The sequence below is a fragment of the Humulus lupulus genome, chromosome X (assembly GCF_963169125.1).
Source record: "Humulus lupulus chromosome X, drHumLupu1.1, whole genome shotgun sequence".
In the NCBI taxonomy this organism is placed as follows: Eukaryota; Viridiplantae; Streptophyta; class Magnoliopsida; order Rosales; family Cannabaceae; genus Humulus; species Humulus lupulus.
The window spans coordinates 55,492,989-55,508,973 of NC_084802.1; the positions used below are offsets into that span (position 1 = coordinate 55,492,989).

At 33.8% G+C, this 15,985-nt stretch overlaps 1 protein-coding gene across 2 annotated transcripts; it reads left to right on the top strand.

Moving 5' to 3' along the window:
* The first annotated feature begins 1,913 nt into the window (after window positions 1-1,913).
* Window positions 1,914-5,419, top strand: LOC133803534 (protein NRT1/ PTR FAMILY 5.10-like). 2 transcript variants are annotated; one of them, XM_062241616.1, is made up of 5 exons: window positions 1,915-2,213; window positions 2,318-2,535; window positions 3,409-3,505; window positions 3,671-3,923; window positions 4,462-5,419. In XM_062241616.1, exons 1-5 carry the CDS (start codon window positions 2,093-2,095, stop codon window positions 5,285-5,287), a joined length of 1,515 nt encoding a protein of 504 aa, XP_062097600.1. In that variant the 5' UTR covers window positions 1,915-2,092; the 3' UTR covers window positions 5,288-5,419. The 2 variants fall into 2 exon arrangements, with proteins under 2 accessions (XP_062097599.1, XP_062097600.1); XM_062241615.1 differs by having other exon boundaries at window positions 1,914-2,213; window positions 3,409-3,923.
* Window positions 5,420-15,985: the final 10,566 nt, after the last annotated feature.

The window sequence follows — 15,985 nt, forward strand, 5'->3', positions numbered from 1 at the left end:
TTTTATATGGAGAAAATCTCTCATACAACAGGTTATTCTTAAAATCGGTGCCAACCTAACCTAATACTCACTTTGATGATAGATAAAAGTGATGTAATAATAGCAAGACTCTCTCTAACGATATGAATTACAAGATGAGAACCTGAGAGAAATGCACACACACTCAAATGATAAAATTAAGTTTGGCTCAAGTGGTATATAAATGATTTTGATGAATAAAAATACTAGAACACTTTGAAAGAAATATATCAACAAGTTAGGAATGTTAATTTTTTTTTTTTTTTTTGAAGACCTTAGGGTTGGTCTATTTATAGAGGGAAGCAAAATAGAGTCGTGGAGTATTAAAAACTCTCTGATGTGCGACGGGCGAGTAGCTTGTCGACTATACAATATAGCCATTTATGACCGTTGAAAACACACTTAGGAAAAGAAAACGGGCCCATCTAAGACACGTCGATCGACTGGCGTGCATAGGCCAGTCGACCGACCTTTGCATTTGAGGACAGTTTCGATTTTTGCCTTGTAACAAGTTCTGAGTTTTTGGTTACAGATTTGTTACTTTCTGGTTACGAAAATACATTTTTTTCTTAATTGTTTGAGTAAACTTATTTCCAAACAAGTGTAATGCTATTTAAATTTTTTGAGCTAATAAATGATTAAATCATGAGTAATGCATGCAAATCAATTTACAAGACTAAGATTAATACTTAAACCTTAATTTGCACTAGTCCTGGAGTCTTTGGCTCATTGATGTCATCTTTGAATCCAATTGTTCATCTTAAAGCTTTGATTCCATCTTCTTGATTGTGGTTTTGCTTAAATTATAACATGAATACTTTGCTACAAAATCAAGAATGATTAGTGACATCAATAATCAAATATTGTGTATAATCAAAACAAGAGTGATGACAACTTTGAGTCAACTTTTTTCACAATTTGACCACTTGCATCTCAAGATGGTGTGCGATGGCGGTGGGCGTTTTCTCGGGCTTTCAAGGTCTAACGTTTTGTGTTCTGACCGTCAAAGTTCTAGGGTGGTGAATGACATCTCAGGGTGTAGGAGTCGTTGTGGTGCATGGCGTCTAGAGGTGTTGGCACCTTGGGTTTTGGAGGCTTGGTTTATGGTGGCGGAGGTGTGGGGGTCGTGGCAGGTTGTTTCAGTGATGTTTATGTGTGGGTTGTTGTTCTTCAATACCTGAACTGCTGCTTTTTGGATACTGTTGTTGTTGGAGTTATGTCGCTTGATTATAATATTTTTAAAAGGCGAACCATTCTATAGTATGTTTGTGTATGGGTCATGAATGGTACCTTTCCTACGTTATGTGCTATGTCAGCCTCTGTCTTTATTGGGGTGATTCTGATCTTGGATATATTTGCTCCATCATTCTAATCGGTTTGGTTAACTATTGGTTGAGTCATCCATGTAAGTATTGAATAATAGTTTATTTCCCTCTTTTTTAATAAAAAATAAAATAAAGATTATTTTATAAACATAGATGTGTCTTTAATCAATTTAAAAACAATAACGGATTCCTCATTAGTAATGCACATTTAAAAAAAAACAAAGAAAAGTATCACAATATTTTTTTAAACAAACTAACAACAAAATATAATACATTGAAAATTTAAAAAAAAAATAATTGATTCACCAAAAAAAGACAAAACACATTTTATGTTTGAACGACAACTCTATTCAATTTTTAATGAGTCTCGATTCTTTTGAACGGGTGAAAAGCAATTACAATAAGAAAAAATTCATTGTGAAAAAGTGAAAAAGCCGTAGAAAATCTTTCTCTTTCCATTTCATTTCAATGAATTCCTATCAACCACGCACTTCCCAATAAATAATGGATTAAAATTGTAGCACACCAATAATTGTATTTTCGAGCGAACATCAATCATTATTATTATTATTATGCGTACTTGATTACTTGCTTGTAAAAATCACCTTCATATTAAGCTTTCTTTGACCCTACCTTTATCAAGGATACAAAAAAATATCATGATACGACTAACGACATTCTATAATTACAACCAATCCAAGATCAACACTTGGTTCCTCCTACACACAGGCTGGCTACTGCTGTAGTTGATGGCGGACGAAGTCGAAACTCCGATGCTACTCAACCCCGTCGACGGCGCCGTTGACTACAAAGGTCGTCCGTTTTTCAGATTCAGATGCGGAGGTTGGAGATCAGCGTCTTTAATCATAGGTAGCTTAACTTTTTCACTTTCTTTTTTAAATATGGAAAATTATTATGTCACTAAAGGAAGGAAAGTGAGAATTTTTGTGCGGTGGAATGAAATAATGGTTAAGGTGTTGAGGTTGCTGAGAGATTCGCCTACTATGGGGTCAGCTCAAACCTCGTGACCTATCTGACTGGGCCACTCGGAGAGTCGACGGCAACCGCGGCGGCCAACGTCAATGCTTGGGCAGGAACGGCGGCGTTGCTGCCTCTCTTGGGAGGATTCATCGCCGATTCTTTTCTTGGGCGATATCGAACCGTTATTGTTGCTTCTCTGCTTTATATTTTGGTTCGTTCTCTAGACTCTAAATTAGTCTTATAATAATAATAATAATATAATTTATTTATTTGGAGGGAAGTTGTTTGAATAGTTTCTGGGTTAATTAGATTACTTTAATTAAAAAAATAATAAAAAAAAATTGATCCTATGAATGAGATACTACTTACCAATAGTCAGATTTAACAGATAATAGATACGGAATGCCAAAATGTAAAAAAAAATTTAAGCCACAAATTTCCCAATTCAAAATAATTATTTGCGGATAAAAATGGTAGAGAATATAGGATGTGTTAAGTAAAATTTTTTAAATATAAAAGTGGAAATATTATTTTTATTTTTTTATTTTTAAAAAATAAAAATATGCTTAGTAACTATTTTTGTTTTTAGTTTTTAAAAATAAAAAATAATAAATTTGTTTGATAATTTTTATTTTTATTTTTTGTTTAAAAATATAAAATAAGGTGTTGATTTAAAGAAAAGAATAAACAAAAAATAAAAACTGTTTAAAAGAAATTTGAAAGTGAAAAAAATTTTATTTTCAAAATTTAATAAATTTTAATTAAATTTTTTAAAAAATAATAAATAAAAATAGAATTAAAAAATACTATTTTATGTTTAATTAACAAATTTTTAATTAATTAAATAAAAAACTTCATTTTTAAGTGTTAGCAAACATCACCATAACATATACTTAGTATTTTAGCCAGGCAGATTTCCAAAACTTAATTTGAAGTCTGCTGACCTCATTGTTATGTGAAAAACTCACTACTTAATTTAGTTCTTAAGTTTCTTTCGTTCGGAAAAATTTATAATGAAAAAAGTACGGTATGGCATTTTAGACAACCACTAATCTTTTGCTTAAAACGATGATATGGGTGACAGGGACTAGGTCTGTTGAGTATGTCAGCTACTTTGCCATCTGTGAGTGGTTTTGGCTGCCAAAACAACAACAATATGCTTTGTTCTACTCCTCAGTTCCGTGTAATACTGTTCTACTTTTCCTTATATTTAGTAGCAATTGGCAAAGGTGGACATAAGCCATGCACTCAGGCTTTTGGAGCTGATCAGTTCGATGGTCAAGATCCAGAGGAGTGCAAGTGCAAGAGCTCATTCTTTAACTGGTGGTATTGTTGTGCTGCTGCAGGTGTTATAGTATCAGTTTTAATCGTAAGCTACATACAAGACAACCTGAGTTGGGCTCTTGGATTTGGACTTCCTTGTATTGCGATGGTCATTGGATTGGTTGTTTTCTTGCTTGGAACTACAACTTATAGGTATAGCATTGAGCTGAACAAGAGAGGTCCCTTTGTGAGAATTGGTAGTGTGTTTGTTGCAGCATTTAGGAACAGGCGAAGAACTCTTGGATTATTGCCTGACCGAGATTCTGATCAATTCAGGTAAGGAACTTGGCTTTATGAACAAAAAATGTTCAGCACGGCTTTTTTGAAGCATTAAGATTCTTTGTTTTTCTAATATCCTTTGCTTATAGGAGACAAAGGATTTTATGAAAGCAAAACTTTTGAGAGCATACTTATTATCTAGTGAAAGTAGCAATGTCTGTATATCTATGTGTATATTTAAACGAATCCAGTATGCGTTGTTGCTTCTAGAAGGTTCTTATATAGATTTATAGTGCCTATATAATTATTCTCTGACCTTGCAAAGAAAACCCCACAAAAAAGACTAATGTTACATTGCTAAATCTAGGATGTAAGACAACTTTGCACCACCAGCATTTATTTCAAACAGGAGGTACTCAGTGCATACATATGCTACCATAATAAGTCTTTGGTTATCAAAGTCTCTCCCTATATAGCTGGACCACAGAAGGTTCTCTTAATATGATTTTTAATAGCTAAGCTAGCTTGAGCAAATGCTCCTCTAATTATAATTATTATTGTTGTTGTTTTAATTTTGGATCCTGTAATCTTTCAGATTCCTCAACAGAGCACTGCTCGCACCAACTCATTTGCAGGAAGATGATTGTGTTTGTAGCAGAGCTGATATCGAAGAAGCAAAGGCTGTACTTAGGCTTGTTCCAATATGGTTGACATGCTTGACATATGGTATTGTGTTTGCACAATCGTCAACCTTGTTTACAAAGCAAGGGGCCACCATGGACAGAACGATTGTCTCAGGCTCTAGCTCTAAAATATCTGCTGCTTCACTTCAGTGCTTTATATACCTTACCGTTCTTATCTTCTTGCCCATTTATGATCGCATTTTTGTTCCAGTGGCTAGAACTTTCACTAGAGCACCATCTGGAATCACAATGCTGCAGAGAATAGGAGTTGGGTTTTTGTTTCATGCTTTGAGTATGGTCGTTGCAGCTCTTGTTGAGTTGAAAAGGCTCAAAACTGCTCAAGAATACGACCTAGTTGATATGCCAAGTGCAATGATTCCAATGAGTGTGTGGTGGTTGTTACCTCAGTACCTCCTCTTTGGAATAGCTGATGTTTTCAGTTTGGTTGGCATGCAAGAGTTCTTCTATGACCAAGTCCCAACAGAGTTAAGAAGCATAGGACTTGCCCTTTACTTTAGTGTATTTGGCATTGGGAGCTTCTTAAGCAGCTTTCTTATTTCTGTCATTGAGAAAGCAACAGCAGATGGAGAAGGAAGAAACAGCTGGTTTTCTAATAACCTGAATCGGGCTCATCTTGATTACTTCTATTGGCTTCTTTTTGGACTTAGTACTGTCGGGTTTGCTGCCTACTTACATTTTGCAAATTCTTATATTTATAATACAAGAGGTAAAAGATAAATTCACTTTCTGTGTATAATTATTGTGTACACATGTAATTAGTGAACTACTGCCTACGAGAAATTGTAATATAAAACATTCCAGTTGTAGATGTCAAATTTCCAAAAATGCAATCTCATTTTTGGCAGTCAATATTTCCGTTGAGCCAATGATATTTTTTAGAGAAATTATCCTTATACGATCTTTTATCATTATTTTTCATATTTACGTTATTTATTTTTCCTTTTTATAAAACTTTTTATTCAAAATTACGGTTTATATTTTTTTTTTTATTTCTTCTTTACTTTTTCTTTTGCTTTTTTTCTCCCGTGTAATAAAACCAAATTAACATAATTAATTTATTTATTCATTCAAGAATTTCACTTTATACAAGTAGAACCACTCTCCTCTATAAATATATTTCATCTTTTAAAAACAAATGATTTGCACTGTACATCATCATAATTTTCAAATTTAACATCATTCAAAAAAGAAAAAAAAACTTTAAATAGTGATAGAAATACTGTACACGATCTTATTAAATATATAAATCATAAGTTCCACCTTACACGTATATATGATTTATTTTTTCTCCTATATATAATATCTTATAGATTGTTGAATTTGAAGTTTTCTTAAGTAACTTTTTGCATATATTTTTCATAGAGTTTAAGTTTGTTTCCAAGGATTTTCCTTGTAATGGTGTAAGACCACTTTTAACTCAGAAGGTAAATAAATCATTATTTTTCATTTTCTTCTTCCATCCTTATGAAACTCATGCGATCCTCTACAACCTCAAATGACAACCCAATGCAATCTAATGCAACTTTAAAAAGCTCATTTGCAAATTTCAATCTTATGTAACTTACGCAACCTCAACTGCAAGCCAATACAACCCACTACAACCCTAATAATGCAACTAATGACAATTTTAAAACTCATATATGCAACTCATGCAACCCTCTACAACATCAAATACAAGTCATATGCAATCTAAACTAATTTTAGAAAATCTCATTTGCAAATTTTATTCTTATGCAATCCAATGCAACATCAAGGGCAACCTAAACCAACCCACTGCAACCTCAAATGCAAGCTCATGCAACCTATTGCAACTTAAAAGCTCATATGCTAATTTAATCACGATGCAACTCATGCAACCATAAATGCAAGATCAATGCAACCCCATGCAATCTCATACAACCCAATGCAACCTAAAGCAACTTTAGAAAGCTCATTTGTAAATTTCATCCTTATGCAACCCACTACAACCTCAAATGCAAGTCCAATGCAACCTAAAACAACTCATTGTAACCTCAAATGCAACTAAATCAACTTAAGCAACATCATTATGCAACTTAATCATCCTTATGCAACTCATGCAATCCACTGCAAAATGCAAGCTCATGCAACCCAATGCAACCTCAAGTAACCTACGACAATCTCAAATCATATGCAATTGAATGCAACATATTATAACCTCAAATGCAATTCTATGCAACCACAAGCAACCCATTGCAACCTCCAATGCAACCCCATGCAACATAAAGAAACTCTAAGAAAATTATTTGCAAATTTGATACTTATGCAATCCAAAGCAACCTCAAATGCAATTAAAACAACCCATTGCAATCTCAAATGTAAGCCCATGCATGCAACTTTAAAACTCATATGTTAATTTCATCGTTATGTAACTTATATGGCCTAAACCAACCTCAAATGCAATCCCAATGCAAACTAAAGCAACCGAATACAATCTCAAATGCATGCTCATGTAATCTAATGTGAGTTATACATATGAATTACGAACGCAACCACATGCAACCTAAAGCAACCCATGGCTAGTCCAAGTGCAACCCACTGCAACTCCTAATGTGAGTTATCCATATGAATTACGAATGCAGCCACATGCAACCTAAAGCAACACATGGCTAGTCCAAGTGCAACCCACTGAAACTCCTAATGTGAGTTATATATATGAATTATGAATGCAACCTAAAGCAACACATGGCTAGTCCAAGTGCAACCCACTGCAACTCCTAATGTGAGTTATCCATATGAATTACGAATGCAACCACATGCAACCTAAAGCAATACATGGCTAGTCCAAGTGCAACCCACTACAACTCCTAATGTGAGTTATACATATGAATTACGCATGCAACCACATGCAACCTAAAGCAACACATAGCTAGTCCAAGTGCAACCCACTGCAACTCCTAATGTGAGTTATCCATATGAATTACGAATGCAACCACATACAACCTAAAGCAACATATGGCTAGTCCAAGTGCAACCCACTGCAACTCCTAATGTGAGTTATACATATGAATTACGAATGCAACCACATGCAACATAAAACAACATATGGCTAGTCCAAGTGAAACCCACTGCAACTCCTAATGTGAGTTATCCATATGAATTACGAATGCAACCACATGCAACCTAAAGCAACACATGGCTACTCCAAGTGCAACCCACTACACCTCCTAATGTGAGTTATACATATGAATTACGAATGCAACCACATGCGACCTAAAGCAACACATGGCTAGTCCAAGTGCAATCCACTACAACCTTAAATGCAAGATCAATGTCATTAACATATAAGATTTGGAGTTGCCATTAGCTGCATTGGGTTGTATTGAGATTGTTTAAGTTGCTTTAGGTTGCATTTGGTTACATTAGGGATGCATGAGCTTGTATTTGATGTTGATGTGGGTTGCTTGAGGTTGCATTGACTTTCATGTGAGGTTACAATGAAATTTGCAAATGAGTTTTTTTAAAGTTGTTTTGTGTTGCATGAGATTGCATTGAGCTTGCATTTGATGTTGGAGTGTATTTCATAAGGATGAAATTAGCATATGATTTTTTGAAAGTTATTTTAGGTTGCATTGGTTTGCATAGACTTGCATTGGACTTTCATTTGAGGTTGCATTGAGTATGCATTTGAGGTTGCAGTGAGTTGTATGAGTTGCATAAGGATGAAATTAATATTAATTGTTTTAGGTTGCCATGAGTTTCATTGAGTTTTTTAAAGTTACTTTGGGTTGAATTTGGTTACATTGGGGATGCATGGACTTGCATTTGATGTTGCAATTGGTTGCTTGAGGTTGCATTGGCTTGCATGTGAGGTTGCATAAGAATGAAATTCGCAAATTAGCTTTTTTATTAAAATTGTTTTATATTGCATGAGCTTGCATTTGAGATGAGAGTGAGTTGGATAAGGATGAAATTAGCATATGATTTTTTTAAAGTTATTTTAGGTTGCATTGGGTTGCATAGACTTACATTAGACTTTCATTTGATGTTGCATTGAGTATCCATTTGAGGTTGTAGTGAGTTATATGAGTTGCATAAGGATGAAATTAACATAAATTGTTTGAAGTTTCATTGAGTTTTTAAAGTTGCTTTATGTTGCATTTGGTTACATTGGGGATGCATGCCTTTTACTATTAATACAAAAAATATCAACCTCTAATGGCTGATGAAGGTCCAAGGACGAGGCTATAAAGCCATACAACTTTGACCTTATAAAATACAAGTAACTTCTATTACCTTACTTAAATGAGTATCTCATGATACTTCATGTGTTGTGTAGGTTCTTGGACTTTGCATCTACATATACTGATAAAAAAAACACAAAGAGACATAACTTAAACTCTTTGATCTTGTAAAACTCATAACATAACTAATATATATTAATAATTTATGCATAATAACCAACCCATTATCTACAATCATAATATAGATTATATAAGGTGAGATTTGGTTGTTTTCTCTAATCATGACAGAAGAAAAAAAAATTCACGTGTCTGTGCACAAAAATGTATACATACATATTGTCTTAAAAAAAACTTTTATAAATGCAATTTTTTTTTGCAGGTATATGTATAGGAGTGAGATTTAATATACTCCATATATAAGATAATATATATATGTTAAGTAGCGTGAAAACTAAAAGCAACAAACTCCTCTTAAGGTAAGTCATAGATTTAAAAGAAAAAACTTATGAATATACATTAATGAAAGAAACTTTAAATCTCCGTATATATGAAAAAAATACTTTGTCGTAAATATAATAATGAAAAAAGCCTTTTTTTTTATATGGTATAACATTCTTAAAGTGTTACTCAATATTAATTACTTTCATAAAGTCATAAAATATTTTATCCCCAATTAGGATCAATTTAGACTTTTAAAATAACTTTGTATATTTTCAACATTAAATATATATATATTGTAGTTATATATTTATATTATTTTCGTTTATCAATGATTATACATTAAATTGAAATATTTTATCAATTATTATTTAATTTAAATTTAAATGTGGATATTTACAACATTCTTCTAATTGAGTGATTATAATCAACTCAAATTTACTGTAAACCAAATTCTTTTGGTCATCACCAACACAGCTGTTGAAGCTTGAGAAGGTTTGGTACTTTCGGCAAATGTTCTGACTTTTTTTTTTTCTTTTGAGAAAAATATCCTTTCACCGATCCAAACTATAATAACCCTAAAGCAAATTTAGCCAAATAATGAGCAACAATATTAGCTTTTTTCAAGACATAGCTAATGACAAGATTAGGGAAGGAAGATAGCGTCAACTTGATACTTTTGACATAATCACCAAAGACTGATACATTTTTAGTCTTTACATAATCCATCATCCAGAACTTTACAATCCGATTCTACAAAGTTAACAAAAAAAAAAATTCTTCAAAACACCATTTTAGAGCCAAGTGCAAAGCTTGGGCCCCCATCAACAAGGGGAAAAGATACCCTTCCAAGGGAAAGCAGCCGCAGCAACTACCTCCCCAAAGCTATTTCTAATGACTGCACCAAAACCTATCTTATTGTTGGGGAGTGCGATAGTTGCATCCACACTCAGTTTGAGGCAATTATGGAGGAGGGAACAAGGAGGAAACGGTCCTAGCAGCAACAGAGGTAGACCTTCCATGTCCAACTGTCAAACTTGCTAACTTAAATTCTTGCAAAAATGATACATTAGAAGCAACCAAATCCTGAGAGGAAGGGTTGGGTTTTTTAAGGATAAATTCGTTCCTTGAACTCCATATATCCCAAAGCAAGCGAAGAAAAACTTCTAGATCTTGAGAACAAAAGTTAGTATCAATTAAATTAATGAAATCAACTAAATGCATATGCAAAGTGTTTCCATCAACTAATAAATGAAGAAAAAGCTTGTAGAAAAATGTAAAGAAAAATGATGGGGTTTTTAGGTGGTTTAGCTATTAACGAGGCGAGGCCTAATTCATGAGTCAATATTGTATTGTTGAAGGTTTGCTGAAATCACAAGTCTCTTAGGATTTTACACCAACCCAAACCCCTATGTCTCCAACCACACCTACATAAACCAAAGACCACCACCCACTCTCCTCTTATGAGATGGAACGCAACCCAACCACCAAAAACGAACTTGCCCCAATTGATCAGCACCAGTCAGAGACGATCCACGAGTGGAAAGGCATGGACACACGTATCACCGGGTTCGAAGATGCACTGGCCACTAGAAGAGAAAGAGCACGAGTAAAAGGGTACAACATGTATTGTCGAACCTCCTCTAGCAACTCATTAGGCCTTTTTGGCCCGAGTCCAGGAACAAGCTCACGAAGCCCTAGCTGAGAAAGGAGCATCATTCCTGATTATTTTGTAATGATATGAGAAAACTAACCAAATGTAATGATACACTTTTGACAAATGAAAAGGAATATTTTGACAAAACTAATCAAATGTAATGATACAAAATGAAGTTTGTCAAAAAAAAATTAATAATAATTAAAAGGTGAACCAAAACAACTTTTTATTTTCGTTTTCATTTTATTTACACAAAAAAGTAGGAGTGAATTTAAGAAAAATCACACTACAATAATTTTAACTTTTAATGACTCTCTATAATGACTTACACTAATGGTGTAAGATATTAAAATTATTTAGGGATATTTTAAGTCTAAAGGTGCAAGTCATTAAAAGTTCTTGTTTATGACTAAGTGGGTAAGTCATTAAAAGTGATAAGAGACATTAATTAGAATAAATTAAAAAATTCATAATAAAATAATTAATTTATAAAATATCAGATTTTGGGAGACATTTTCATTCCTAGTACTCTATTTCAATTATTTCTTTTTAGATTATGATTTCCTCCTACTTGAAATTAGTAAACATATAGTCTTAATATCTTGTTCTCTAAGTGTTGTCTTAGGACTGACAACTCAATACGTTTATGACACGACATGATTACGACAAACACAAATAAGACATGTTTAATTAGCAGGTCACACAACATGACACGCTTAAGATGTTTAATAAATAAATCATGTGATTGACATATTTAACACACAATTAAATGTGACATGACAGATGCACAAAATTTCCACGATTATTCATAATTGTATAACATAATATAAACACAATACATACTTCAAGTGTTCATCATCAACAAAGATCATAGAAAAACAGGAAGAGCTTTTTAGGAATTTTTTCAAATTTTATTTAGAATAAAATAAAAAGTATGTTTTAAAAATAAATATTTACTTAAATGGGTTAGATGGTCATAAACAACATGTTTATTATGTGTTAAACATATATGTTGTCCATGTTTTCTCTAAGTAACACGTGACCGTTTTTAAGGAGTAATTGAGCTTCGTGAAAGGTAATGAAGCCCTTTGAGTTCGCATAGAGCTCCTCGGAAGGAAGGTCTTGCCCATGTTAATCGCACATTGCCTCCAGATAAGTATGTCCTCGAGGAGGACTATGTCCCGAGGACTATGATCACGATGTTCTCCAGGTTCTTTCCATTCAAGTCATCCAGGCCCGCGAGGACCATACTCGGGGCCTGGAATGTAGTGCCAGGTGTCAAGCGTCGTGACTTTGTACCACAAGCAACTATCTGACATATTACTGTTACCCAAGTCGAGGTGTCGAGTCCGTACAGGCCACAAGCAGGATGTCTCACGATGCCGCCTGACATGGAAAAACGTACAGCTACCCCTTGACACTGTCAAGGCATGTTACCCAAAACAGTTGTGGGTTATAACCTCGTAAATGGGCCTCGTACGATACACCTAGGTCCACCAGTTCCTTAACCACGGGAATGTATATTTTAGCATTAATAATAGGGTAAATGTTCATTTGATATTCTGTGTTTTATCAAAATACAAACTTGGTACCATCTGTTTCTGAAAATGATCAATCGATACCCTCTGTTTGAAAAAACTACATTGTTTGGTATCCTCCGTGTTTTTAAATTTTTAATATTCTAAAATTACCCTTCATTTTAGTGATTTATTTGATTTTCAATTACTGTATTATTTTTAAAACATTTAAGTATAATTTCATAATTCATAAAATGAAATAAATGTTTAATTAAAACTTTAAAATTATTTTGACAAAATATTTTAATTAATTTTAAAAAATGGAATTAAAAATTAAAAACTAATTAAAATATTATTAGTTAACTTTAAATAAATCTAAATTTTAATTTATTAAATAAAAAAAATATTTCACTCAATCTCACCCTCACCATCTCAGTTCCCCACCCTCCCAATTTCAACCTCATTTTATTAATTTATTTTATTCTTCTATTGTTTTATTATTTTTAAATGATTTAAATATATTTTCAAAATTCATAAAATAAATGTTTAATTAAAACCTTAAAATAATTTTAATAAAAAAAATTATTTTCAAAATAAATTTAATTAGTTAAAAAAATGGACATAAAAAATTAAAAAACTAATTAATATCTTATTAATTAATTTTAAATAAACCTCAATTTTAATTTAATTAATGAAATTTTTTAATATTTCACTCAATCTCACATTCACCATCTCAGTTCCCCACCCTCCCAATCTCACCTTGTTGACCCTGATTTTGGCCAACTGACACGGAAAGAATGTGATGGCGAAATAATAAAGAACACAAGGGTTTATAGTGGTTCGGCCCCAGAATCTAGTAATAACCTACGTCCACTTGAATTGTTATTAATATAGGATTCAAAGGAGTGATCAAAGAACTAGGGTTCAATGAGTTTCACCAATCTCTGAAGAATAATACAATATATCAAATAGTATAACTCTAATCTCTAGTGATCAGAAAACAAGAAAGAAGAAGAAGAAGATCCAGCTCCCTTTCCCTTGAGCCCTCCTTCTCTATTTATAGGCTCAAGGAGGATTTACATTAATTTTTTACAGATATCATTTCCTAAATAATCGGATACTCAGGAAATCATGGGAGATAATTTCGGATACTATCATAACTGCATAAGATCTTTTCCGCGCATAGCATTCGTACGACCAGTCTGGTCGTATGAAGAGATCGAACGTCGTGACACTAGATGTCTTCCTGGTCGATAGTCGAGCATGAATTCTGCTAGATGTTAGCCACGTGTACTAAATGTTTGCCATGTCATCCATGCTTGTTTTTTGGATAGCATTTTCCCCCCCAAGTTTGTTTAGTGCGACCAGCAATAAAAGAAACTTTAAGGAAACAACCGTTCATATCCCCACGATGTCTGTCAGAATCCCCGTGCATTTTTTAAAATCGTGACATGATTATGTCTAAACAAGCCCTTTCAGTTTCCAAGAAACAAATTGACGGCTTATACACTTCCCCACATTTTGAGAATTAAAAAATAATGATTACTACTTTTTGGCCATACCTCGGTCTCCATAAATACCTCATTTTTCTTCTCAAAAAGGTTTTTCTTACCGTCTTTGTCAAGAACTTCAAGAACCTTGCCTTTAGAGCTTCAAAACCAGACAGTCGCCTAGCCGAGGATCTTCCCGACTCAAACTTTTTCATCCTCTTCCGAACCTCCATCTTCGCCCAGGTAATCACTCTGTCTTTCTAAATTTTTCATTATGTCATGCACGCCGTTTCTATGCTCTGTGATTTCTGCATTCTTGAGTAGGGTTTTATGAGGATCTTTTTGTATAAACCTTCCATTGCTTGGTAAGATGGCGTCTTTACGCCTTGTACAGGTTGGGACCTAGTTTGATAGTTAGGATCATAGGTTTAGGGCGTAAGATTGATATAAAAATTCAATCTTTAAGCTAGGTGAAAAAACTGAGTTTTTTCCCGCCCTTTAGGAGTCGAAACAGTTCTCTTTCAGAAAACGGTTTATTTCCTCTTTGATCCATTTTTCAAACTATTAGTGCCGAATCTTAGTGTAGGCGTAGGATGCTGCTGGTTTTTTAGACGCGAGCAACGTTATCCCAATCTTCCACACTACTTCGCAAGTGTCTCATCTCCTCCATTGTCTGTTTCCAGTTCTTATGCAAGATCCTTGGGGAGGAGAAAGACCTATTGAAGACAATCTCTTGGCCCAACTACTCGAAGGCGAAGAGAACCCATCTACCTTGAGACAGGAAATCCCTTTTTCTCGCCCTAATTCAAACCGTCCTCCAGTTCCCAACCAAAGAATGGCTCGAACAAAAACAAAAGCTCGAAAAAGAAACAACCCTAACTCCCCAGGCTAGCCTTCTGCTGATGCCCCCTCGACCAGTGGTCGAGGCGAATTCGCCCCGGAGACCAATGTCCAAAGGCGTGCCCACCTCCGCCATGTCGACCAACCAGAGGTTGCGTGGCACGTCGTCCCTCAAAGTACGGTGACACTGCGGATGATTGCCAACTATTTAAATAGAACAATTTGACGGGCGTGACCTTAGTCAAACCATCTATCTGTTATATTATTTTATAATATAATGTAATATTATATTATTTTATAATATAATGTTTTAGATTAAATAAATGTGACATAGAGTGTCACATATTGTAACATATAATAGAGAGTTACATTATTTGGATATATGTGAAATATCCAAACATGTAACATATTTGGTGTTACAAATTCATCACAAATTTGTAACTCCTAAATATCACCCATTATTGTGTAGATTTGTTGTTACACAATATTGAGATGAATTTCTTAAAGCCATATGAGAAATGGCTGATAGAGATGTGATTTTAACTCCTATATTGTGTATGGAAGTTACAAAATCAAGTGGGAATAAATTGGAACGCTTTGGAAAAAACTTAAAAAATTAGTTGCTGAAACTGACCAAGGGCCGCGGCGCTAGTGGCTGACAGATTCATACTAATTCGGTTTTTATCCAATTTTGAACGTTTCCAACATCCAAGTAACTCCCAAATCTCTATTTTAATTCCATAAAACACCCAATTAATCATTGGTAACAGCCATGGGGGTTGGTGGAATTTGAAATTCAAAGGGTGTCTCTAAACTCTATAAATAGGAGCCTAATGCTCACTTGTAAGACACACCATTTCTATCCACAGAGCACTTGGCTAGAAACACATTGAGGCTTGATTATTCCAGAAAGCATTTCCAAAATCTGTGAGAGATCCCTTAGTGCTTGAGTTAGGGGAAAATAAGCTTTTGGACAAAGGTTTCAAACCTTGTTCAAGTTGGTGATCCCCAATACTCTTCACTTTGGTTGTGTGAGTGAGAGTTTTTTGTTCATTGTTCTTATTCTTGTTCTTTTATTCTATTGCTTTTCTTTTCTTCTATTATTCACTCTTTTACATGTATCTTTTGTTTTAGAGTTGTAATCTCATCTATATCTTTTCATTATGCTACTTCTAGTTTATTTGTATATTTTGTCTTAGAGTTGTATTTTCTATTTCTATCATCTTCTACCTCTTTCTTTATATTTACATGTATCTTTTGTCATAGAGTTG